This window comes from Ischnura elegans, chromosome 9, assembly GCF_921293095.1.
Source record: "Ischnura elegans chromosome 9, ioIscEleg1.1, whole genome shotgun sequence".
NCBI classification, from domain to species: domain Eukaryota; kingdom Metazoa; phylum Arthropoda; class Insecta; order Odonata; family Coenagrionidae; genus Ischnura; species Ischnura elegans.
In genome coordinates this window covers 23,886,849-23,911,557 of record NC_060254.1, presented here as the reverse complement: position 1 = coordinate 23,911,557, position 24,709 = coordinate 23,886,849, and the positions used below count along the sequence as shown (strand labels likewise).

The 24,709-nt window shown below is 32.8% G+C and overlaps 1 protein-coding gene across 1 annotated transcript in view; it reads left to right on the top strand.

The window, feature by feature from the left end:
* Positions 1–24,709, top strand: part of LOC124165919 (voltage-dependent calcium channel type A subunit alpha-1-like) — a 133,543-nt gene that overhangs the window by 81,352 nt on the left and 27,482 nt on the right. Inside the window, exons 26-36 of the mRNA XM_046543453.1 lie at positions 6,419–6,502; positions 9,100–9,216; positions 9,408–9,473; positions 9,800–9,891; positions 12,633–12,786; positions 13,744–13,871; positions 15,297–15,499; positions 16,009–16,113; positions 16,819–16,925; positions 20,134–20,166; positions 22,672–22,844. Of these exons, the coding sequence (XP_046399409.1) occupies positions 6,419–6,502; positions 9,100–9,216; positions 9,408–9,473; positions 9,800–9,891; positions 12,633–12,786; positions 13,744–13,871; positions 15,297–15,499; positions 16,009–16,113; positions 16,819–16,925; positions 20,134–20,166; positions 22,672–22,844 (1,262 nt within the window). The remainder of the gene's footprint in view (positions 1–6,418; positions 6,503–9,099; positions 9,217–9,407; positions 9,474–9,799; positions 9,892–12,632; positions 12,787–13,743; positions 13,872–15,296; positions 15,500–16,008; positions 16,114–16,818; positions 16,926–20,133; positions 20,167–22,671; positions 22,845–24,709) is intronic.

Genomic DNA, 24,709 nt, shown 5'->3' with positions numbered 1-24,709 from the left:
GAACATAATTCCATGCTAGTTTCCAGTATTCGTTAACTGTTGAGAGATAAGTTGACTTGTCATAAATCGAATATAGTTTTTATTATCTTCTCAAGACATGGTTTGCAGAACCTAGTACTCTTATTAACACATGGATATCAGCACAGTTGGCTTCAATTTTCCTTGTCATCATTCCCAAAAATTAAACTCACCCGCAAAACATTTTTGTAGTTTATTAAGTTGCCTAAACTTCAGACAAACAGATGACCAACCTTTTAACCTGTGACACCTTTATGCCTTTTGACCTCTAGCCACTCTAGTAGTGCATATTTTTTCTCACTGTAACGTGAAATAGTTTCACGAAGTAGGTGAGCAACATATATATGCTTCAGCATGCTAAATGGGTTCACAAAAGCAATCGTTCCAATAGAATAGATCTTCTTGCAAGCTACTGTTTTGCCATACATAGATAGGTTTAAAATTTATTGATAAAATTGACTTGCTTGCCTTTTGTGTCTAATAATCTATATCAGAAGCACTTGTTGAATGTGGCAAAAATTTTATTGTGTTTTGGGTATTTAAATTAATTAATTACTGTAGTTTCTAAGAGTTGGTCCTACGTTGAAGATATTGATTGTTCCTGATTGTCACTCCTGCCTCTCAGCCAGACATCCTGGCAGGTAAAGAATTTGGTATTCAATAACACCGCCCATCGTGGAAATCTTAATGTCTTTTTCTAGTAAAATGCTTTCACATGCTGTCCAGCAATTGCTTGCCGCCATTGTAATGTTTGTAACTGTTTTGAATGGGCCATCAGTTATTTGTTTGCGCATGTGATTGGCTTTCATTTTTATATCCTTGTTGTCTATTGGGAGTGGTATTTATGTGAGTGGATGATTGAATGTCGATATTTTCCCACTTGTCAGTTATTATTATTTTATAAAAACAAGCTCGGTTATAAAAATATTCATTCATTATTGTACTTGAAATTAAAGTTTACATTAATGAACTTAATCCATTTCTAATTGTGCTCTACTTATTAATGATTGAGATGGTGTAGTGTTGTCTCTTCGAAAAAATGTAAAAGCAATTGAGAGTTCTTTTATAACCGAGTAATATGTCTTGAAGCTTACTGTAAATGATTAAATTGATTGATATATTTTTTTAATTTTCACAGACATAGTAATGCCTAATTAAATGCCTTATTATTTATGTTGCCATTGTTGTTAAATACCTGTCCTTGTTCAGTTGTTCACCATAAATATGTCTGCCCAACCTCCCACCCCAACAGAAATCTATAAGCAGTGACAACAATTAGTATTGGGGTCATTAAGAAGATGCAAAATTGTTTTGTAAATAGCCCCTTATACTTAGGCCGAAAATGTTTCTTACTCAACTATGTATTGCCCTTTCAGAATCAACACAAGATTTCTCACATATATTGGTTCATTCTATTCTACTTTCCTGAGAGAGAGATTCAGCTGATGTAATTGTCCTTTTTCCATTGCAGCCAATATGACATCTGTTTGCCTTTCCTTTAGTATATTCCTCCTTTTAGCTGTACCCTATGAAACAATATGATACAACTATATTACCAGATACTACACTTTGTGTACCCAAAAAAATGTTGTTTATTATTTGTCTGCATCACTAGGTAATTTTATGTTCCCAAAGAATTACATTTTAGTAAGAAAGGTGACTTTTTAAGGGCAATATAATTACGATAATAAGTTTCCTTTCATTCTGAAATTATCTGTATTTCCTGAGTAAGCTGTGCTGAGTGAGTCTATTCAAGTGTTAAATTTTATCTTCTATGGAACTATTTTCAGTACACTTATTCCTTCTAAGCTAATTGTGCTTAGATAATAATTTCTGTCTTCGTAAAAAGTAAACAATTCAAATAACATCCAATAAGTTTCAAACTAAACTTTCAAACCTAACAGTTCATGATTACTAACACAAAGTGATAGCAGTAATAATTGGAGAAAACTTTTTCTAAAGGAAGAATTTTTATCAATCAACAAGCTCAAGAATTATGAGTATATTTTTGTCCCATTCTCTCTGAGTAAGTAAATCATGGCCTGTCAATTCACTGTAGAATTTTTACACTACTTAATCACTGTTGTTTTAACAGTGCCTTAAATCCCCACTAGAACAAATGCAAATTTTTATGCACTTAAAAATTTTTGAACTGACAGATAATTTTTATAAAAATGAGATCATTGCAATGGTATGGTCACAGTAGTTTTTCAAATTTCACGTTGAAGAGCTGGTATTCACAAATCTTTTTAATTTGTATATTTTTCACATATTCACGATGAATAGGTGAAGTAATCCTTCATGAATTCTCATTCATCTCTCTCACAAATTAATGCAATTTGCTTGCTAATGTATAAGTACAATAAATCATTGCCATTTGAAATAATCTCCACATATGTGTGATCAATCACTTGACTTTTGCTAGGTTATCACTGGATACATTTCGCAATTGCGTTTTCATGCAGATTTATGCCTAAAAATATCTCTATAAGACTTCTTGCCAGAATGAGATTTCATAATTTCAATAATATATCAATGTAAATGTAAAATTGAAGATCTTAATGAATCTTTTTTCTTAGCAATATTTATTGAGTATCAAGTTCCTTGTACCAGACTGTATTTATTTTCTTGTAAATCTTGTCTTTTTGGTGCCATTTATTCATTGTTACCTTCACCTAAAATACACTAGAGTTGTGATAGTGTTTTGAAAAAATGTAGATGATGCACCATTTTTTTCTAATTTTGTAGAACTGAGAGAAACATGTTTTATGGATACCATTTTCGGAATTCTTTATTGATCAATATTATACCATAGTTGTTCACTATGTTAGTAATAAATGTTTCCTATGGATAAGTAAGTAATTAAAATTGTGCAAAATGATCACAATCATAGCCATTCACAAATGGAACTCATGCACTTGTACTATTTTAAATGGTATAACAAAAAACCACCTAAACGATCTCTCTCTAGCAAACTCAAATCACCAAAATTATGCATTCTGTAGTAATATGCAATTCAAATCTCTAGGGAAAGTATTCAGGAGAATCATTGCCATGGCATTTAACTATCACTGCTCTAATGTATGAAGAAATTCTAAACTTTGTAGCCCAAAGCTGAAATACCAAGTATTGAGCCCCCTTTTTTAGCCATGATTTCTTTTCTTCTTTTTTCTCCATTTGCAAAACAACATCAACGTGGATGTACCAAAAAAATATGAATTTTTCTATCATTTCATCGCCGAAACAAATGAAATATATGCCCATAATCAATAAACAATGGCTGAAATGGTACCGGCTCACCTGTGGCTGCTGCGGGGGAAATTATTTAAAAAAACAAATGACTGAATACTTCCCACATTCAACAGTACCATGATGCCTCTACACTCCTATTAGATATCCTCACCATTATGAATTCCATCTTCACCATGTTCTTCCTTCTTGAATGCGTGCTAAAACTTCTGGCATTTGGATTGCAGGTGATTTCACATTATCTCTTCATTATCACGTATATTTTGATATCCATAAGGTCCATAAACATGACTCAATATTAGTGGTATGCACTTTTATTCATTTTTGGAGTTTCTCCGACGGATGTGAAAGAGGTTTGGAATTACTCAATTAAAATTAATTGATGACCAGTTAATGTTCTTACAGCAATAATTTACTATCGTGTTTAATCACAAATAGTTATACAATAAGTATGCCTTTGATTTTTTTCTATACTGTTGGTCTGTACTGCCAATTTCATTTACATGAATGTTAGTTGAATACTTTTATTCCCTCCATTGCTATACCACTGAAGTTGAATTATGTCGTCAGGCTATTCAAGAGTTTTGATCAACATCCAGTTCACATCACTGTCATTCAGCGTGTTTCATTTCTTTTTTTCTTGAGTAATAATTTGCTTACAGATGGAAACCTCATTGTCATGAAACTTTTCACTTAATCATAGTGTTTAGTCTTTATTGGTACTTAAGTATGGTTTTTATGCTTATACAATATATTTCTCGTAAAAATGAAAGTAATTTTTGTGTTTATGTAGTTTTATTTTCAATCAGATACTCCCAATGTTAAAGCAAAGTTTTGCATGGAATTGTTTTCTGGCTTGAGGTTTTTTTCTGTAGCAATATATTGAGAGTTTTGAAGACTCACAAAGTAATGTATAAAATGCAATATAGTGTGCTCACCAGCAATAATATGTGTAAATATAAATATGCTCACTGTTTTTGTAATCTAAAAGTAATGCCTCCTTTAAATTACAAGTATAGTCTTGTTATGTCTACAAGACTCTCAAATAATTTTGGTCATAAATATTTGTGGTTCTTAGAATCTCACTCAACGCTTTCTTCAAGAAATGATGTTTCACTTGGAAACTCCTGTATACCACTTTATAGATGACATAAATTTACATTAATATGTTATATGCATATTTTGTACTTTAAAATATATTTAATACTGCTTTGCATGAAACAGACATAAAATAATTAGGTGTAATTTTCAAATAACTTTTGTTGAGGTAACTCCTCTGTCATTAAATCTTACAGCTTGTCCCCGTTAACTCTGCCTAGGAGTTCAATTTTCAGGGTCAATTGCTAATCATATAATATATACACCATCAAGGTGAAAATAATAACTATTTGAAAAAAAACTATTGAATTAGGGTACTTCTGTAATTCATCTCAGGAAGTTTTCACAATACCATGTTGGGGGGACTCCGTAAATTATAATTTGCTACTGAAATTCATTTTCTAAGATAATTTAATTACTTAACATAAATCATTGTTTTATCATCTGAGACAAAATATAACTGTAATATTTGCTCTCTTTAATCATTTATTGGTAACTATCGAAGCTGTTGTGTTATCTTGTTTTGTGTAAATATTAAACATATAAATGTGGGGACGACTAAATGAACAATTCCAAGTCAACATCCCATCTTTTCTCTGCCTTCCATTTTTTCTGCTTTTGCGGCCTTCATCCACGGTGCTTTCAAATGTGTGGTATGGAAAGTTAAATAATCAAAGCTCTTACTACCTTTTTTGTTCGTACGTTACTAAAATCGAAAAGGGAAAGCTACTTTCTCTGACTCTTAAAAGTTACAGTTTAGTTTTATTAATAAATACAAGTCCTCTTATGATTTTATTTCCTTCGAGGAAACTTTCCTCGACCTCTTTGCAAACCTCTATCATGACTGTCCAAATCAATATGCCTTTCTCCCACTTCATTGTGTAATCCAGTACATTTCCCATTTCTGCATCTCTACGTATGAGACGAACAGTTTATAGCTGACACATAGCTGAGGTTCTCTGTTGTATTACTATTTCATCCGTATGTATGTTTATCATGTTCTAGATGGTGAACCCGTTTAATAATGTAGGATGAAGGGGTTGTATTGTAGCTTAGCCTACGTAATGTCGTTTTGTCTCTTATTGCCTCCAGTGGCCTTTGCCACTCTTAAGATCGCCATGCTTGGATTGAATTATATCTTTAAAAGCTTGCATGTCAGCTCTGGCGTTAAGTAATATAGTGTATAACTGCCATAATAAGTAGTGTAACCTTTTTACAATTTTTTCTTTGCGTATGCTTGTATCTTCATAGTAATTTTTTTAGCGTATTTCACCTTCAACTTTCCTCTTTTCCTCCACTTATTCCAGTTACTGCCTCAAAACCCACAGGCCTTTCCCAACAAAAGCTAATCTTTCACCTCGTCCCAAATATTCACTCCTAACACCTGACAAACCATCTCTCTACTTCAGAAATCCAATCCAAAACTTTAATTTTCCCATCATTATCTATATTTATATATGTAAAAAATATATACATTTATCTATTTATAAATATTTATTTTGAACTGACAGTGACAAGATGACATTGTCAAGTGTTCTTAAATTAAGATATTACATCCTTAGTGTTCTGAGTTTATTTATAAATCAGGGGAAAGCTCTGTAAATGGCCATGGTTGGATAACATTAGAAGTGGAGTTACAAATTATTTTCCCATTGGATATGGCCTGCTTTCAAATAAGCGTTTTGCATTATCAGTGGTAAATCAGTGCACGACCCCTCTGTATGGCATCATGTTAGAGTAGTTAATTACCAATAGAAGTATTTTTAGTTTTACTTGAGCTGAAAAGTAAAAAAAAATCAAAAATATTAGTTGATTCAATTTAGAAGTAACAATCATGAATGGAATATACATTTCATTGTAATAACCATTTCATATTCCATTAAATCACTTAAAGAACATTCTGTTATTCCATTGTCTTTTTTATTGATAAATTTTTGATGATAAAATCTGAGGCAGATATCAGTACTGATAGAGAAAATCATCCTGATTGTTTTCTCTAGAGCATCTGTATTAATATGTGCTGTTCTTTTCGTTTTTCCCGAATGACCTAAAGAACTTCTTCAAGGATCCCTGGAATACATTTGATTTTATAACTGTTATTGGGAGCATAGTGGATGCCTTAGTGGTTGAATTTGGGGTAAGTAATTGGCACCTTTACGTTTAGTGTTACTTCTTTAAGTAATATCTGTGTGTGAAGATATTCTTTCTTTTGTATTTGTTAAAATATATGTCTTTTGACGAAAGGCTTAACTTTTACTTTCAGTTTACTTATGCATTTCAAGCATAAATAAAAATAATATTTCATTTTGTTTATCAGGAATGTATCTGGCATAGCTTTTTGGAGTATACAATTCATGTTGAATCTACAAAAAAAAAACTTTGTAAACTTCCACTGGATCATTTATTGGCAGACATACTCCTCAAATAGCAAAATAAAGGGTAATTAGGGAATAATGTCGATCAAAATCAATTTTTAATCAAAATGAAAAGCTCGACTTTCCAACAAAAGTCAAAATTTGATACCAAAGGTTGATTTTACCCCAAGTAGACATTTGAAGTGTCGTAGAAATTCCCGAAATTTACTTAGATGTGTTGTTTATCCGTAATAAAAATCTACAAATACACACACATTAAAGTTTTGGGATCACCACTTGGAATGATTTGGCTTCACTAAAATTTTTAAGGAGGATCAACTGATTGCAATGTTTTCTTGATGATGGAGGATGTGCTTTCCTATTTTACTGGCCTTAGAGAAAAGTCTTTCACTTGGGATAAATGGCTTATCATAGGCTGGTAGTGATGCTGTTGCGATCAAACAAAATGGTCAAGATCGAAGTTGAAAAATCGAGTTTGCATCGAAACTCAAAGATCATGGCTCTATCTTCATTTCCTCGAAATTCGACGATTAAAACTTGATTTTTTATTTTATTCTAAAAACATTTGACATCACTAAAACATGAAGTAAAGTTAAGGTAAGAGAGATCAAGGGAGGGCACAAGAAGGTAGAGGGAGTTAGGGGCTCTAGGAATTCATGTGGCTTACAATTTATTTTTGCCATTATTTATTTGTTCCAAAGACACGGCAAGGAATGTATGGAACATGCTTTATTTCAAAAGATGTAATGAAAACGAGGAAAAACATATTTACTCAGAAATACTCACATAAATAAGTCCTCCACTTAAGAGAGACATTTCTAAAGGAGAAAGTTATGTACTTTTGAAGACGTTCAGAGTTGGCTGTTTTTTAATATGGCATGGGCTTACATTATATTGTTTTACCCCATGACTTTTGGTCCCTGGGAACACAATTAAAAATTCTATTGCATAGTATACAAATCCTAAGATCTCTTGGTGTAATAGTTGTGGAGGTTCTCATTTCTAACAAATAGAGACATGTAGGATTTAAAATAGAGAACAACATGATGAACATAAATGGACGGTACTGTGAGAGGACCCAGTTTTTTAGCAATGGCTGACAGTGAGACCTAAATGGGGCTCTACGCATGTTGCATACTGTTTTTCTGAATCTTAAAGATTTCGAGTAGCTATTGTTTTGATTGTACATATTGGCTGTTCGACAGAATCATGTTCATGAAATAAATAATCCTGTGATAAGTTTTTCATATTGCTTCAACATGTTTATCAGGCTTCGCATCAGGTGATCCTCTGTAATGGAGTCAACATTTCAGAAAAATGATTTGTTTTTCATCAGCAGGATGTGTTCTCCTATCTCTGTCAAGATTCGTTCTAATTTGGAGTAACAGATTTTATCCCCTACAAGTGGGGTCGGGAGCTATCTAGCAATGAAATGCATCAGAAATGCGAGAAAAGACCAGAAAATATTCCAATGGCCAGTGGGGCGTGCCAGCGTATTGAATAATTCCTGACACCACATTGTTGGGAATAAAAAAATAATTGTGTCATGCATATTATGGATGTATTGAACAATTGCCGAAAGCTTTTTTGCCATTTACATAACATCCATATTTTTTTTCTATAGTACTGAAACAATTTTAAGTTTGCTCTTAATGGCCTTCATACATAACTCATTAAAAACATACATATTATCAATCTGTATACTCCATCCTAATTTTAATACAGAGTAGTGAATGTACATTCCTCCATGAGCTTCCTAATTAAAGAGCTTTATAAAATATCTTTCTTTATCTGCTGCTTCATTGATATATACATATTTCGTTGAAATGTTTACCTTGAAATATTTACCACAATCAAAGTTCTAATTCTTTCCTAGTGAATTCTTCTTAGATTTCCCACTTGGTTAGAGTCCAACAAAACATCAGCATTTATATTGCTATCCTTAACCTGGTGGGAAAGCCAGAAGAATTCGCCTTTACCATAACCATATTGTGGTGAATTTTTGGACTTGCATCAGATCCAAGAATTGTGTTCACTATACGATGATTTTGCTGCGAAATCTTCGTTTTGGAAAATTCCTGCATTTCTATTCTTACTTGCGTGGAATCGAATTTGATGAAATTATTTTAAATAATTTACTCCCCATCTAGCTTTATGTGTACTGGTTTGCCGAAGAATTGAATTCTCATAATGAATGGTCCCATGGAAAAGCATGTGATCAACATGACTTTAGGGTCTAATTTATAACATCAAATTTTTTTTATCAGGAAAATGGTGTAAAATCAATCAGTTTAATATATTTTCTTGCGTTCTTTTTCTATACTTCAGTTCTGCTCTAACAATCCCTTTTATATTGCAGGAAAACTTCATCAATGTTGGTTTTTTACGCCTGTTCAGGGCAGCTCGCTTGATAAAATTGCTACGGCAAGGCTATACGATAAGAATCTTATTATGGACATTTGTGCAGTCTTTCAAGGCAAGTGCTACCATTTATGATCATTTCTAATTGAATTTGAATCAATTATCTATTTGCTAATTCATCATTATTTTTCATGTTTCCCAATATGCAATATATTTCAGTTGTCTTTTCATAAATTTACATTATTATTACTATAAAAATATGTGGCATGAGTGGAATTAATGATTGGATACTGTTTTTATCAACAGGCTTTGCCTTATGTTTGCTTGCTCATAGCAATGCTGTTCTTCATTTATGCCATTATCGGCATGCAGGTAATTACAAACATTTATTATTGCACATTTTTTAAGACTGTTATCTAAATACCATTGAGTAGATTCAAAAGAATTTCATCTCACCCTTAGTTATGCAGATCAATGAAAATGGCACTGTCAATAGATATTTTTCTCCAAGTAAGAATTTATTCCTTTGGATGAATTTTCATGGATGAGTTGAATCACCACTTTAGAAATATCTATTTAGAATTTCACCTTTGGGGTTTTATTAAGTATATATGAAATATACTCATTGTTTGCTATTTTTTAAGCATGCTAGTTCAATTTCATGATATAATGTTCCTAATTCATCAATATTATTTCAGGTTTTTGGTAATATTGATCTGGATCCTGAAACATCAATTACTAGGCATAACAATTTTAGAAGTTTTGTTCAGGGTCTAATGTTATTATTCAGGTAAGCTTATGGGTAAGGTTTTCTAATATTCTCATTTCATTCCGTTTCTAATATTGTACATGAATGGAAGACAATGTCGTAATGTGAATAACCAGATGAATGGGTTAGCATTGGTGTTCCCTATGTTTCTATATATGCTTAAAGTCATTGTCATACCATATTTTAGTGTCTGCAACTAAGTTAGTTATGTAGACATTTTCCTGTAAATTTCGAGGCCCAAATGCAAGTGAAGGTGAAGATCACCTGTATCTACAAAATCAATATTTTTATAATAGATACATTGAATAGAATATTATGTTCTTTTAGATAGGGTTATGCTGTATTAGCATTAATCTTGGATGAAGCATTTTTCTTTTTTCAAATTCAGTGGGATAGAGGTTATTATTATTACTATTATTATTATTTTATTTGCCCAGCGATCTAGTACATACATTAAATAATGGCCCAGATGTAAGGCACGGATATCATACAATATGTACATATAAATACCAACATAACAAGCAACATATTCCTCATACACATGTTTACATTAAAGTGTTAAAAAGAATTAGGTATCTAGATATTCATCAACTGAATAATGCATTTTATTCAGTAAAAGTTTTTTCAACTTAGTTTTAAACAAGATATATAGTATCATTCACATTTTTAAGATCAGCAGGCAGATTATTAAAAAGTTTTATGCCTATTTCTCTGGGGCCCCTTATAACAACATTTGTTTGTACATAATTACTCTTACAAAAGTCAAAAGTTACTCTTACAATAGAAGGTAAATTCTTTGATTATAATTGCTAATCTAAATATTTGTAGTCCAGCATTGATAATGACTCTACATAATTACGTTTGATGTAGCTATTTTAACTACTTCTCTGCATGCTTTATTGATTTAGGTTCCCTTTATTCTCAAATTCTCGAACTTATTATAGTCGTTAGTTACCATTTAGGTTCTACTGTTCCACTAAAGCAAATCATTTCCAGGAAAATCAGTCCAAGTTGTTGAGAAACCAATCATAGTAATTTGCCCACTTTTTTAAGCATTTTTTGTTCATTTTGTTATTATATTGGAGCAATGATGAAATGAAAATAAAGAGGAGCTTAAGCTTTATCTTGTCTACTTAATTGCTAGCCATTATTATTATGAACATTTGTCTTAAAGTTTTTGTTTGAGCCTTAATAAAATCGGTAGTGGTGCATTTTTTGGTCAAAAAAATAATTCGTGACCCATCACTTGATTTCTAAAACACAGGGGCTGAGTTGAGTATTTTAAAAACATTAAATTTAAATTCTATTAATTATTTGCCACGTAATGTTTTGTATGTATGGGCAAATAAACATAAGAGTTCATATTTTCACTCATTGATGTTAAAGTGGCACAAAGATGTATTGTGTCCTCTGTAATGGGATTCTTATGCATTTTTCTATGGACTGATCCCATTCAGAAGTGGTTTGTGAGACAAATTATGTTCCTTTGTGGGTATTGTAGTTGTATGTGTATTGAACTGAATAATTATTGTTTTGAGTTCTAATAGAGTGGAGAGGCAGTGGCAAAGCACAAAAGGTAATCTAAGGGACTGAAAATCCGTAATTGATTTCAGTGAAACGAGTATTATTATCTGTGTATAGGGATTAGCATCCATTTTATGTTTCCTAGAAATCAAAGCAGAATGAAATTTTACCAAAAGTTCCAAACAAGGTGATGGATTGAATTAATTTGGATGCTTAGAAGCAGACTTATAAAAGATATTGGGGGGGCCCATATCGGGGGTCTTACCCCGGGAAGAGGTTAAATTCAAAGTGTGTCTCAGCACCATAACACTATCATAATTCACACCACTTGTTTTCAGTTAACCTGCTTACTACCTTAAAATTATTTGTTTTGACACATTATTGAATGTATTTTAAAAGGTATCTATCGTCAAACATGGGAAAATACCAATATATTTTTGTGATTTCACAAAGCATAATATTACTTAATCATTATCCTGAATTATTGAGAGAGCTCCCCCCCCCCCCTAACGAAACTTTGAGGGGGCTCGGGCCCCCTCAGGCCCCATGAAGTCGGCGCCACTGCTTGGAAGTCAGGCTGCAGGTAGACTCCCAAATGACCAGATGGAGCAAGAGGAAAGACTCACCTGTCATGCCGCTTGCTTGTATTGGACTCAGCACAATTATTGAGTGCTGAGAGTCAAGTCTCTTTGGCACGGCAGTGGAACCTCAGTTGTACAACAAACGGATACAAAGAAAAAAGCATGAAAATGAGAAGTCTTGGTTTAGGAATCCTTTTTAGCAATATGTATCAAGAAAAATTTGATTGACGAACCATAACATTCCATTTTAAAATGTCTGAGGTTTAGAAATAAATCTACGGAATAAGAAAAAATAAAAAATAGATTCGTTTGAAGATCTAGCAGTTCTCCGAATGCAATCATTTTCATTCAGAAGTACAGATTAACCTCACCAAGTGAACAACCCCTTTACAAGGTTTTTGTGTTACACCTGCCTTTATTAATTATATAAAATTTTTTAAGTGACCAATGGGCTGGTATAGCCCCTTATATTTCCTCAGCTTTGCCACTGGGTGCAAGATGATCTTAGAATTGTCTTATAATTGTAGAAATACGGTGTTTGTGTATGTAGTGGACCATAGTTTTCCTTTTTTTTTTCTTGGAGTGATTTTCTTCAACAGTGATCTGAGGTGATTGTTGTGACTAATTTTCTATTGTCTTTTTTTATCCTCAATATAGGTGTGCAACGGGGGAAGCATGGCCTTCCATTATGCTCTCTTGTATAAAGGGAAGGCGATGTGACCCCCGGGCACAGAAACCTGAAGGGGAAGCTTGTGGATCCAATCTTGCCTATGCCTACTTCGTGTCTTTCATCTTCTTTTGCTCATTTTTGGTAAAGAATTACTTAGACTAAAAGTTGGATTTGATAGTAAACGCTTTTTTCTCATGCAAAGAGCAAATCCTTTATGCAAAAGCACCCACAGAAGCACTTCGTACACATTGAAATATGAAAATTCTCTCTGATAATCCTTAAAAAAAATGCTCTCAATTAAAAATAATGAAGTTTTACATGTGTGCCTGAGGAAACCAGATGATCTTCATGCTATTGAAGTAGGATATTGGCTCTATAAATGTCTCTTTTTGAATTTTATTCAATGGACTACATTACAATTGTCTGAAATTCAAAAACAGCGACCTTGGAGCTGATACTAACGGGAGGGGGCTTTAAAGAAGTATTGATACTATGAATGCCAAAGCCATGATTAAAAGTCTACATTAATAATTATAGTACCAATATTTGGGTGTCATCAATTAAGTATGATATGCACCTTCACCCTGCAATTTTGAGTAATTAGCACGCTAGAAAGTATATTCGTTGGTTTGGTAAATCTTTCCAGCTTTGAAAAATGTTAAGCATATGAAATATATGGAAATGGTTCAGCTTATTAAAAGTCTTGCATTGCATTGCATTTGAAATTCTGTACAATGTACATAAATTCTTGTGAAAGCCACTTAAAGTAAAAGTATGTAATTCTTCAGTATTTTAAGGCAGATACAAGTGCATCACCTTGGTGATTCAAAAAAATCTTTTTTGTTAAACATTGATATTTCTATTTTTTGTTATAAAAAATCATTATTACTATCAGAGGAAGAATGTGTTATTTTGTGCAGTAATTTTTTATTCCTCTGTTTAATCAGCACTTCGATACTTAGTAATTTTTATGCTTGGAAGGAAAGTAACTTTACATATTGTTGAACTATTGGGGAAGAAGTATATTGATTTGCACCCAGGGGGGCTTTCAAAGCTAGTCGCACTGAATGGTTTTTATAATCATCTTTCATGTTTCAGATGTTAAACTTGTTTGTTGCCGTCATTATGGACAATTTTGACTACCTGACTCGGGATTCGTCCATCTTAGGCGCTCATCATTTGGATGAGTTTGTTCGAATATGGGCCGAATACGACCCAAATGCCACGTAAGCAATTTCATGAGTATTTACATAGTGCTTAATTTTTTTTTAATTTATACCTTTGTCACTTAACTTGTGTCAACTGCAAGAATTTCCATTCAATGCCAGGCCAGTGCAATTTCTCCCTTTATCGTGGTGGATTTGGAAAATATCATGTAACAATTCTTGTTGACGACGAAATATAGAAGAAGGGGAGTATTGTGATGAAAATAGTGGCAGTTAGTAGAATGCATCATCGCTCCCGATGTTTTGCCGGAAGTAATTATTAATTGTGTTGGCAATTTGTGTGTAAATTGGATTTGTGAAGCAATGGAATGTGTCGTCACTCCCAGTTTTGTTGCAAGTACCTTTCCCGGACAGTGTGTTTGCAATTTTTGTCGACTAAATTTGTGAAGTAATGGTAGGTGTCATCAACCAGATTTTCCAGGGCTATTGTGTTTAAAATATATGCGTTAATTTGATTTGTTAGTTTGAATTGTATATGTATTATTTAAGTAAACATCACAATCATCTTCCGGCGAAGTAGGAAATTTAAATGATTTCAATTGCGGAAATATTTGGCCTGTCATAGAATAATTGAAAATGTTCTTGTTTTGTCTACCAGCTGAGATGACGATCTCTGCTCACTTGTCACTATTTACATGTATTCTGTTGTCTAGGACATGACTTCATGTAATTAATGTATCATTTCAAAATGTAAGAATGATTTAGTTTTTTTCCAAATGGATTTATTGCAAAACTTTTCTACCACCAAGGTTCCAATGAGGATTTTCATCATCAGGTACATTGCTAATTAAGGATGGATCATCTCCATTTTCCTCAATTCCGAATCCTTCTCAGTTCCCATGATCGGTTCTGGTTCTTACTCAAATCTTTAATTTTCCTTGCTTAGGTTTCAAAAGCTTTTAGTGATTTTCATTAGGATATTAAGAAAATCAAAAAGATAATGCATCAGATTATCTCAGAAGTGATTAGATCTATAGCATCCCACTTTTTAAGGGTTTGTACTTGTCAAGGAAATGAGATGGCTAGGGAAAAAGGCATAATAAAAGGATTGAAACTGTGGTTGTGGTCCTTGAGGTCGTCTACATGAGAAATCCTTGCTAAGAAGTCCGTTAAGGGAGAAAAGACTAGCCAGAATACTGCATAATTACTCCAAACAAACCTACCTAAATTGTTAGATTACTTTAATTGTAATTTAGTCAATGAAAATTAATGGAAAATAGCAAGGGAAAACTTTAGGGAACCCTGTGATTGGAAGTTAATTTCCTGGTTGATATGATGATGTTTTTAACCAATTGGAGTGATCATTATTCACTCTAGAATTGAATGTTGTCATGCTTGCCTACTTAACAATTATATGTATCAGAATAATTCCTCAATCCAGTTAATTGTCGAATCTTGTTCTACATGCATTTTTTATTGTTCCAGGGGAAAAATTCATTATACGGAAATGTACGACATGCTGAAAAACATGGATCCACCCTTAGGTTTTGGTAACAAGTGTCCTAACCGGTTAGCTTATAAGAAATTAATACGAATGAATATGCCAGTGGATGGAGACGGGAAAGTGAACTTCACGACTACTCTATTTGCCCTTATTCGTGAAAATCTTAGTATAAAAGTCCGAAGTGGTAAGTTGATCTAATTACTTTCATCCCTTAAAATTTCCCAAATTTCGTTTTCACATTCATTATTTTAAGTGCAAACCAGGTCTTATGGTTGGCTTATTCTCAGTCTTTGCTTGAAACTAGAAAGTAGAATTATTTCTTTGTAAATATTGTTCTCGTATTTGGACTTACATACTTGAAAAAATCAACTCAGGTTCCAAATGCTTCCTTCATGAGGCCATTTCTCCCTAAGTTTTTTCAAGTAAAACTGTGTATTGAGGTCTTGCTTTCATAAACATTTCTTTAGAAATTCTCATTTCATATTTTTTAAGCATTTTGACACTATCCAAAGATTTACATAATCCCTGCCTCATGTCTTATGTCCTCACTATCTTTATGGTAGTGTCATCTAACCTTGTAATGATAGTAGTCATATAACGTAGAAGTGCCTGTCATACTCACTCCTTTTGTACAATGAAACATTCCTTCCCCTGCTGGGATTTGTTGTACATTATGGTATTCTTATTTCATAGCCGAAGAAATGGATCAAGCTGATGAAGAACTCAGAGACACTGTTAAGAAAATCTGGCCCCTTCAAGCAAAGAAAATGTTAGATATTTTAATACCACGAGGGGATGGTAAGCTCATAATGATTATTGTCATTAGATGTGTAAATCAAGGATATAGATTGCTCATTCATATAGTCAAACTAATGAGAAAGTAGTCATTATTTTCAATACATATTTGAGAAATAAATAGAGCCATAGCTTCCCATCTTCCAGAAATATCGTACATTGTTCTATTTTTTTTTAATTTTGGCTACATCCATGTTTTGAAATAATTTGTTAAATGAAAATTATTATTCTTAAAATGATAAAAGTTATAATTTTCTTTTAAGTGTATCAGAAACTTAATCGTGAAATTTTAAAAAAATATCATTTTAATTTGGTCCTAGCAACAGATATTTCAGAGGCAGATATTCGCAAGTTTATTGAAATAAAAGTTAGTTAAACTTTTCCACAATAATTTAATGCTTACAATGTATTTTAGCTCACGGAGCCATCATTTGGTACAAGACCTCTCTTCTTCAAGGGTCATGTACCAGATGATGGCTCTCTGAGCCGAAACACATCGTACACATTAAAATTATTGAGGAAAAACGCAACTAGTATTTATTTCAATATGTCGAACGTCCACTATATCAAACCTGAATCGTTGAATTTATTCATAAGCTTGTAACAACATTTGGTTTAAGTAGTGTCATAAAAGTTTGTGGTGCACATTATTTAGGAAAAACTTCATAAATCTAGAAATTGCTGTAATTTTGATGTGTTCTGTTGCAGAATTATCAAAGGGGAAGCTTACGGTGGGTAAAATTTATGCTGGTCTTCTGATCTTGGAAAACTGGAGAACAACACGGTTTGGCCAAATAGAGTCAGCTGGTGTGCCTGTAAGTGATATTTTGTCTTCAATTGTTTTTACAATATCATGATAAGTAGAACAGAAATTCTCTGTAGGATTATATTATCTCTGATTGTAGGTAGCTCATGATGCATATTTGGGATTCAACAAATCATATTTCAGTTTCGTCATGTGCAGGTCCAATTAAATTCTCAGCTAAACTCATTCATAACTTATTTTGGAGTTAAAATATGATTTAATGCTCATAATTTTATTAAATGTATAAAATAAGCTTATGAATTTTAACATAACCTTGTCGCTTTTGAAAACATATTTTATAAGCTAACTGCTCGACCAAAATATGTGTGTATCATGCACCTTTGAATACCTAAAATTATTTTACATTTCCTATCTAAACCAGCTTGTAAGAAATTTCATTTCAGCGGTATTCTTCTAAGCAACCTTATCATTTTATTAATTCAGGCTTAAGATTCAATTTAATATAGATTTTCCCTCATTAGCCTTTTCTATTTGATTATCCTCTTCAGTTACTGTTACAAATAGATTCTGGAATGCCTTTCATCTGATCTTGAACAATATGATGTCATCAACCACATTATTTATTTTAAATTAATTAAATAAGGCTTGCTCTGTTATCATATCTCCCTTAAAATGTACTTGAAACCATTCCAAGTCAGTCATTTTGAAACAGCTCTTGATTTTTCATATCAAACATAAAAATAGAAATTTGCTGCCTTTGATTTTTCTAAGATATCATTATGCCCTGTTTCTTTTGATTAATATGGTTATTGCATGATATTGGATAAATTAAATTTCTTGATGAAGGTTCATGTGTAAAATCCAGATTTACCTGTATTTTAGTGATAATGTTGAGTGACAAGAAAACACGATAATCATTTTTTAACAGGTGACTAAAACTTCACAATCCAGTCCATTTGTATCAATAACGGAAGTACTTATTGACCTTTTGGGACATTTATTAACGTCTGAGTTTAAATCCTTAACATGCTAAATTATTTTTAACCATTTGCCTAAAAATTTAATGAATGTACCTGGGTATTTTAATTCATGGGAAGCTTTTTATGATCCTTTTCTCTGTTCTCACTCTCTAACTTGTAATTTTTACATATAAAGGGTCTGACCCAGAGGTCAAGTTTTTCAATATAAGTCTATTGATGTTAGCTTAGTGAATTTTATTAGAAAATTATGATGTAGGCAACACCCAATAGAAGCAACCCACTATCACAAAGTTATGTAATAGTGTTTGTTTGCATCTTTGAAACCAACATTTTTTCTACAACATATCCTGTGTTAAATTATTGTTTGCCAGTTCTTTCAGCCAATAAATTCCTTTTATGTTCCTTTTTTTAAGTTGACCAAATTTAATTTAAAATGTCATTATGAAATAGTTTTAAGTGCTAACACACGTGCAATTCATTTTAGCTTTTTTATTTGTGAATTACATATGTTTGCAATTATTGGCTGAAAAATTACTGCTAAATGTGCTTATGTCATCGTGCACCAAATATGCACTCTCAGTGGATTATATATCTCATGTGACACATAGAGTAATGGAATTTGGGAAATATAAGTCTTAGTTTATAGCAGCAAAGAGAGATGCTCCAACGTAATGAATGATTTGAAAGAGAAATAATGTGGACATGCATAATTGATAATGCAAGAAATTGGAATCATGTTATTCATTTCTTTAATGCTCAGTCTGTTGAAGATAATACATCTTCATTAGAACAATAAGGAAAAGATTGTCAATTTTGGATGCTGGCCTCTAAAATTTTTGGGAGGGACTTGAGATGATTGATAAATGCACTTTAAATTATTTCATAGGTTACACCATAAAATATAAAAACATTTGGTTACAACTTTTTACTGTTATTGTTATTATTAATCCTGCCCATTGTGTCAGTTATCTCCCACTCCATAAGTAATTGGTGCAGGATTAAAAACACAAAGTAGAGAAAAAGTGTTCTTTTTAATCGGCAAGTGAAAATATTTTTGAAAATTATTCTTTTTATTTATGCTGGTTTTAAAGTGACATTCTCTGTCTTATCAATTTTTGCCCATTGGGATGTAATTTTAACTATTATAATTTCATAGATGGGAATGTAATTAGTGAGAGATTTACTAATGACAATGACATGTCAAAGTTTTTTCTTGACATCGATAAGTGTACCAGCATGTAAGTTTTCAATGCTAGAAAGCTTTTATTAGTCAGTTTTGTTTTTAGTTGGGGTAGCATTTGAGAACTCCCAGAAATGATGCAGTTAGCATCTAATAGGTTTTTCTTGGTAATTTCCTTGCATTCCAATATTTTTATTCAATCCTATAATTCTGAGTAAGAATTCACTCATTAATATCCGACTTGATGAAGACGAAGATGATTTCTTGTGCCTTAGGATTACCAGTAGCTTGGGATGTCAGCATTCAAATTAATTGCAGCATTTTGTTCTAATTAAGTCCCATTTGTTTGGTTAGGGTCATTCAATGGATTAAATCATTCATCGGAGCTTTCTCTCTTTGGATTTAAACATATCATCAATTGTTGAAGGTTTAAACATATTTCCCACATTAGCAAACCATCCTTACCTCCTTAGATGTTGTTGTGTCGTAGGAGACATGTATAGATGAATGTATATTATTTGTTGTTCAGTGGTCAAATTACACTTGTGGCCCTAAGATAAAAACCAGTGTAATCCAGATAGTTTGATAGCCAAACATATGGATGAAAATTCCAATTAGATCCTTTTTCACACCACACTATCATAAAACTGGAATTCTAAAATCCTCTGCCTTTAATATATTTATATGTTTTTTGATTTTGTTGACCTTAACTTCCAAGGCTTTAATAATGCCAGACTTAAGTTTCATTACTTTAAATATTTTCGTGGAGCAGATTGCTCCCAAGGGTGATGTTTCATAATTTCTATAGTAGCATTTCATCACTTGTAAAGGAAATGATGACGAGAATAAAGTCCGCTGTCTTGATGTAAAGCTATTGGCTTGATAGATGTTCCTATTCACGAAATGTTGTGGAAAGAGGGTGGGCAATGCTATGTTGAAATATGATGTGAAAATCCTCCTGACAGCAATATAATAAAGTTCCAAAACCCCTTGATATCAACACTTAGAGGGAATGAATATCTGTATTGCAATGGACACATTGTGGACTCTTAGGTAGAAGAGACAATTTTAATGGTGTGTTGTGTGTTTGCTTTCAGGAAAATGGTGGTCATAGTCCTTCGAATGAAGCGGTAGTATTCTATTCTTTGTTTTTTAATTTGAACAGTTCTGTATTCCACACCTGCAGTTACTTTACTTGCCTTGTCTCAGTATTGCTCTCATTCTCTCCTCTTTCTTTCCTCATAATCAGTACACAACTCTTTTCAGGTTTTTCATGCATCCTATTTGAGCATTTATCATCTCTCCCTTACACATTTTTTGGGTGGCAATTTTTTCACATCTTTTTATGGAATGGGTCATGAAAGACACCAATGTTTTTACAATCCACCAGACACTATTAACAGTCCGGAAACATCATAGGAGTACACCTTTACTCTTTTTGCGTTCCTGTTTACAGAAAAATCTAAATACCCCATTAGTAAGAAGTCTCTAAATTCCTCTATATGAATTAATATCGGAATTAATTTGTTTAAGCTCAATTTTATGTTATCCTTAAAATACTAACTGGATTTATCTAAAATTTCATTTCAAAAAGATATTTTTAACTGCAGATAATTTATATGAAGCACTACTCCGAAACAATTTTATTGAGTTTTTGAAGTAGAAATAATTGTAATAATTCAGAATAGTTGGACTTAGCACTTAAATGATTCCCTTTTACTAAAATTCTGCAAAATAATATGTTCCTTCATTCCTTAAATAATATAAACTTCTAAGCTTACAAATAATTAATTTGATAAGTGATTGAAATAAGGTTAGTCATGTGAATATGTATAAAATGTCTCGTTTACTTTTTGAATAGGTGTGTATTTAAAAGCTACATTTTCACGAAAAAATTGGTATATTATAATGTTGCTACAAATTCAACTACAGCTGTTAATGAGAGGTTGTCAAATTAATATTTCTGGCATAGGTGAGGTAAAATTTTGTTTTCAAGGAAAGTTGAGGAAGGGGAAAACCTCAAAGGCACTCCATTATTTCAAATTTTTATTGTATTTCAAGGCTAGCAGACCTCTAATTTTTGTTCTGTTTGATTATGAGTCATAAATGTTTTGTTTATTATTTCAAAATGCAGATTTAAATGCATTAGATAGGTTATTCCTACGCAATAGTTGAATTGGAAATTTTTTATTTACATCTGTCCATTTTGTTGTTTCATAGGCGATAACTCTTTTGAATAAGTGAATTAATTGATTGTTTGTCTTTTGTTTCACATTCATGAGGTTAATAATCGAATTTTTCCAGGTGAAGTCTGTCAACCATCTTTAATTTTCAATTAGTGTTAACTTTTTAGGGAGGATTCTTAAACGTATTAGCAAGCTCCTTATTTAATGTTATTAAATGTTTGCACTAATACTCTGACAGTCAAATTATTCCACACATGCACGAAATATTCCCTATATAAGTTCCGTTAAATGTGTAGCAAAATCAAAGTAAAATCCTATGAAAAATTCGACAAGTACCATTACACAAAATTATACCTTATGTTCTGGATTTGTTTTAATTCGTACAAATAGTCAGTGTGCGTGAGTGAATGTGTAGACTTAAATGCCTGTTTGTGTGGCTGACTTGATAACATTCTATTCACTTTTTGTGTTCCCTATTCATGTACTTTTCATTATATCCTCTTCATTATTGATATGAATTGCTTTGCATGGAAAGTTTGGATGCATGAAAACTTGCCTACAATGGTCCTAATGTTATATTATTAATAGTTCTAATATATGCTGTCTATGTAAGCCAACGTAGTAAATGATGTTTCTATTTAGTTTTTCTTGATAGGCTAGGATATAGAAATAGATAACTTTGTATTCTGTACCAGTACTTTAAATTGCATGCTCCTTACTGCTATGGAAACTAGAGCGTATTCCATGGGTATAATCATAGAGTAAGTAATATTTATGGAATTAGTTTTAGGCTCAGCAATGTTTCACTGCTTATATCAATAGCAAACACTTCTGTTCACAATATCTTATGTATATTATTTGTGAGTTGTGACTCTTAAAATGTCAACTTCATTTTATAAAATCTTGGGTAGGCATAGTTTCGATGCATAGTAATCTTTCATGTCATAATATATAATCACAGTAACTAGGTATTACTTATCAGCAAACCTATGGTTTTTGTAAGATCATCTTAACACTGAAAAAGGTAAACGAAACAGCACTCCTGTACCTGTAGTCGCCCAGCACGTACTGATGGTACTTCCTCGATAATTTTTGGCACGCAGTGCATGAGTGTGGTAATGGTAAACACAGAGGGCAGTAGGGTGGGATGTGCTGTCTCCAAAAAAAAAAAAAAAACTTTAAAGAAGTTGCTGTAGTCATGCCTTAGGAAAATGTAAGAAGAAAGTGTGGCTCTGCAAAGCTGCCTCTTCCTCACAGCCCAGTTCCCGTACCCTAAATGTTTGATTAGGGGGGGCGGGAAAGATGTACAAACCCTTTTGATAATACCCTGTAGAAATCATGGCAGAGTGTTGTGATGAGAGTGTGTGTCAGGAGTTTGGGAGTTTTTGGCTTTGTTCTTCTCACCTTGGCATCGTTTCTGTCTGCCTGGTCACCCATTCACCGCTGCAGAGAGCTTCATTTTTTAACTGCTTGATGGACATGGCATGGACAGGGAATAGCCAACGAACAGGCTCGACTGGAGGGGAGCAGAACGGAGGAGCTAGTGGTGGGATGGGGGGGGAAGAGGACCAGCTCAGTCTGTTGCGGAGGACGAGCAGCCGGAGGCGCTTGAGCAGCTTCAGGTGAGTCCCTCGTCGACCATTTATATTTAGCTTTGTTATTGATCTCAGTCATACAGTACGTACTTTTGAGAACCATGGAAGCCATTGGAAAGAGTGCCAATACTTTAGAATGCTTTTGAAAGTTCCATTAATCAACAGAACTTGATTTTGAGTTCATTTTATGATGTAGGACAATAAGATTTTATGCTTTCCCTGCAATGAGAGTAAACCCTTCTCGGGATACCCACCATGTTAAATTCTCCATTTTAGCCGACATTTGGCACTCCAACTGGGGGCTCGTGACAATGATCTTCTTTGGTAATTAACAAATTATTGCTAAAAGAGGGGTCATCAAGCCATCAACATAGAGGTTTTTAAAAAATGAGCATTGAATTTCTAATAGAACCCATAGTAGGTTTAAAGTATACCGGGACTAGCCGCGGTGATAACTTTTACGGGAGTCACCCGCAATGCACAAACGTACGAAAGATCCACAGAGAAAAAATCATTCGCCTTGACCGGGATTCGAACCCTGATCCCCCATTCTAATAGAACCCATAGTACTTAAGTCATCAGAGTGGTGATGACTATAGATTTCTCTCCTGTTTGTGGCAGGTTGTAAATATGTAGTTGTAAGATATCTTCATCTTTGATCATGTTGAGATATTGAATTCTATAATATGTAGAGGGTTGTTACATGCACACGAGGGAAAAGTAACAGAAGTTACTCCATGGCGTAAGTGATTCCCTGTTAAGCCAAAAGGAAATATCAGACTGTTTTCATTAACTTTCATTAAAGCATGTAGATCATCAACAATACCTTGAATGACAAAATTAAATTTCAAATTCAATTATGCCAACAAATTTGTGGTAAAATTTAGCTTTCTTAGTTTTTTTCTTTGTTTTCCAAAATATTTTTCTGTAGTAATGCAGGTTGCACATAACGTGAGTATTAAATCTTTCCCCTAAGACATGCTTTTAAATAAGATTTTTCTCTTGTTCATATTTAGGAATATTTTTGCCTGAACCTATTTTAAGATTTTGGCACTCAAATACCCTGTGACTTGTATGGTTCTCAAATTTATTAGAACTCCCACTATCTGATCAGCATAAAATAAAACCCATCTGTTTTGTTTAATATTTTAATGGTTTTATAACTCAAAGTAGGTTATTTATTTGAAGAAAACTGTGGAAGACTACATTTTTATGTACATAGTTGGATCAAGTTTGAAGAATATTATACTGCAGAAATGATAGATGATTCTTTTTTATTGGTTATTAATTTAGATAATTAAGGATAAAGAATGTTTTTTTGCAGTTATTTTACAATCTCACCCTGGCTGCTACCCCTTACATGTTGGAGCCATGTTATACAGATGTGCTTCAGTAGCAGATGGAATGTGTACACCACAAATTCATTTTAGAATGTTAACTTAAAGGACATACTGAAGTCAATAGCTGTTCAATAAAAAGAAACACATCACAAAAAAACTGTCTTTAACTGATACATTCTTTTGCCATTATTACCTGAAGTAGTTTCCTGTAAGAATGTAAATTGTCTGTCATTTCTATAGTTACATTAGCCTGAAAGAGGCCAAACATATTATTGATAGACTTAAGTATTGCCATTAATTTAAAAATCCAGTTTTTTATTTGTATTTCCTCCCAATACGATTCAGATTGTAGAAGTTCTGCAGTGTGTAAACTCTTTAAGTACCTAATCACAGATTTGAGACCTGCAAAAGGATATGAATGCCATCTGCTCTTATATGTTGAATTCTAAAGTATGAAGGGAAAAGGAAAGACACAGAGAAATTCTTACTTTTATACTTGATGAATATTTCCATTGTTTCCTGACTGGAATATCTGTCTGTTGCCACTTAGTA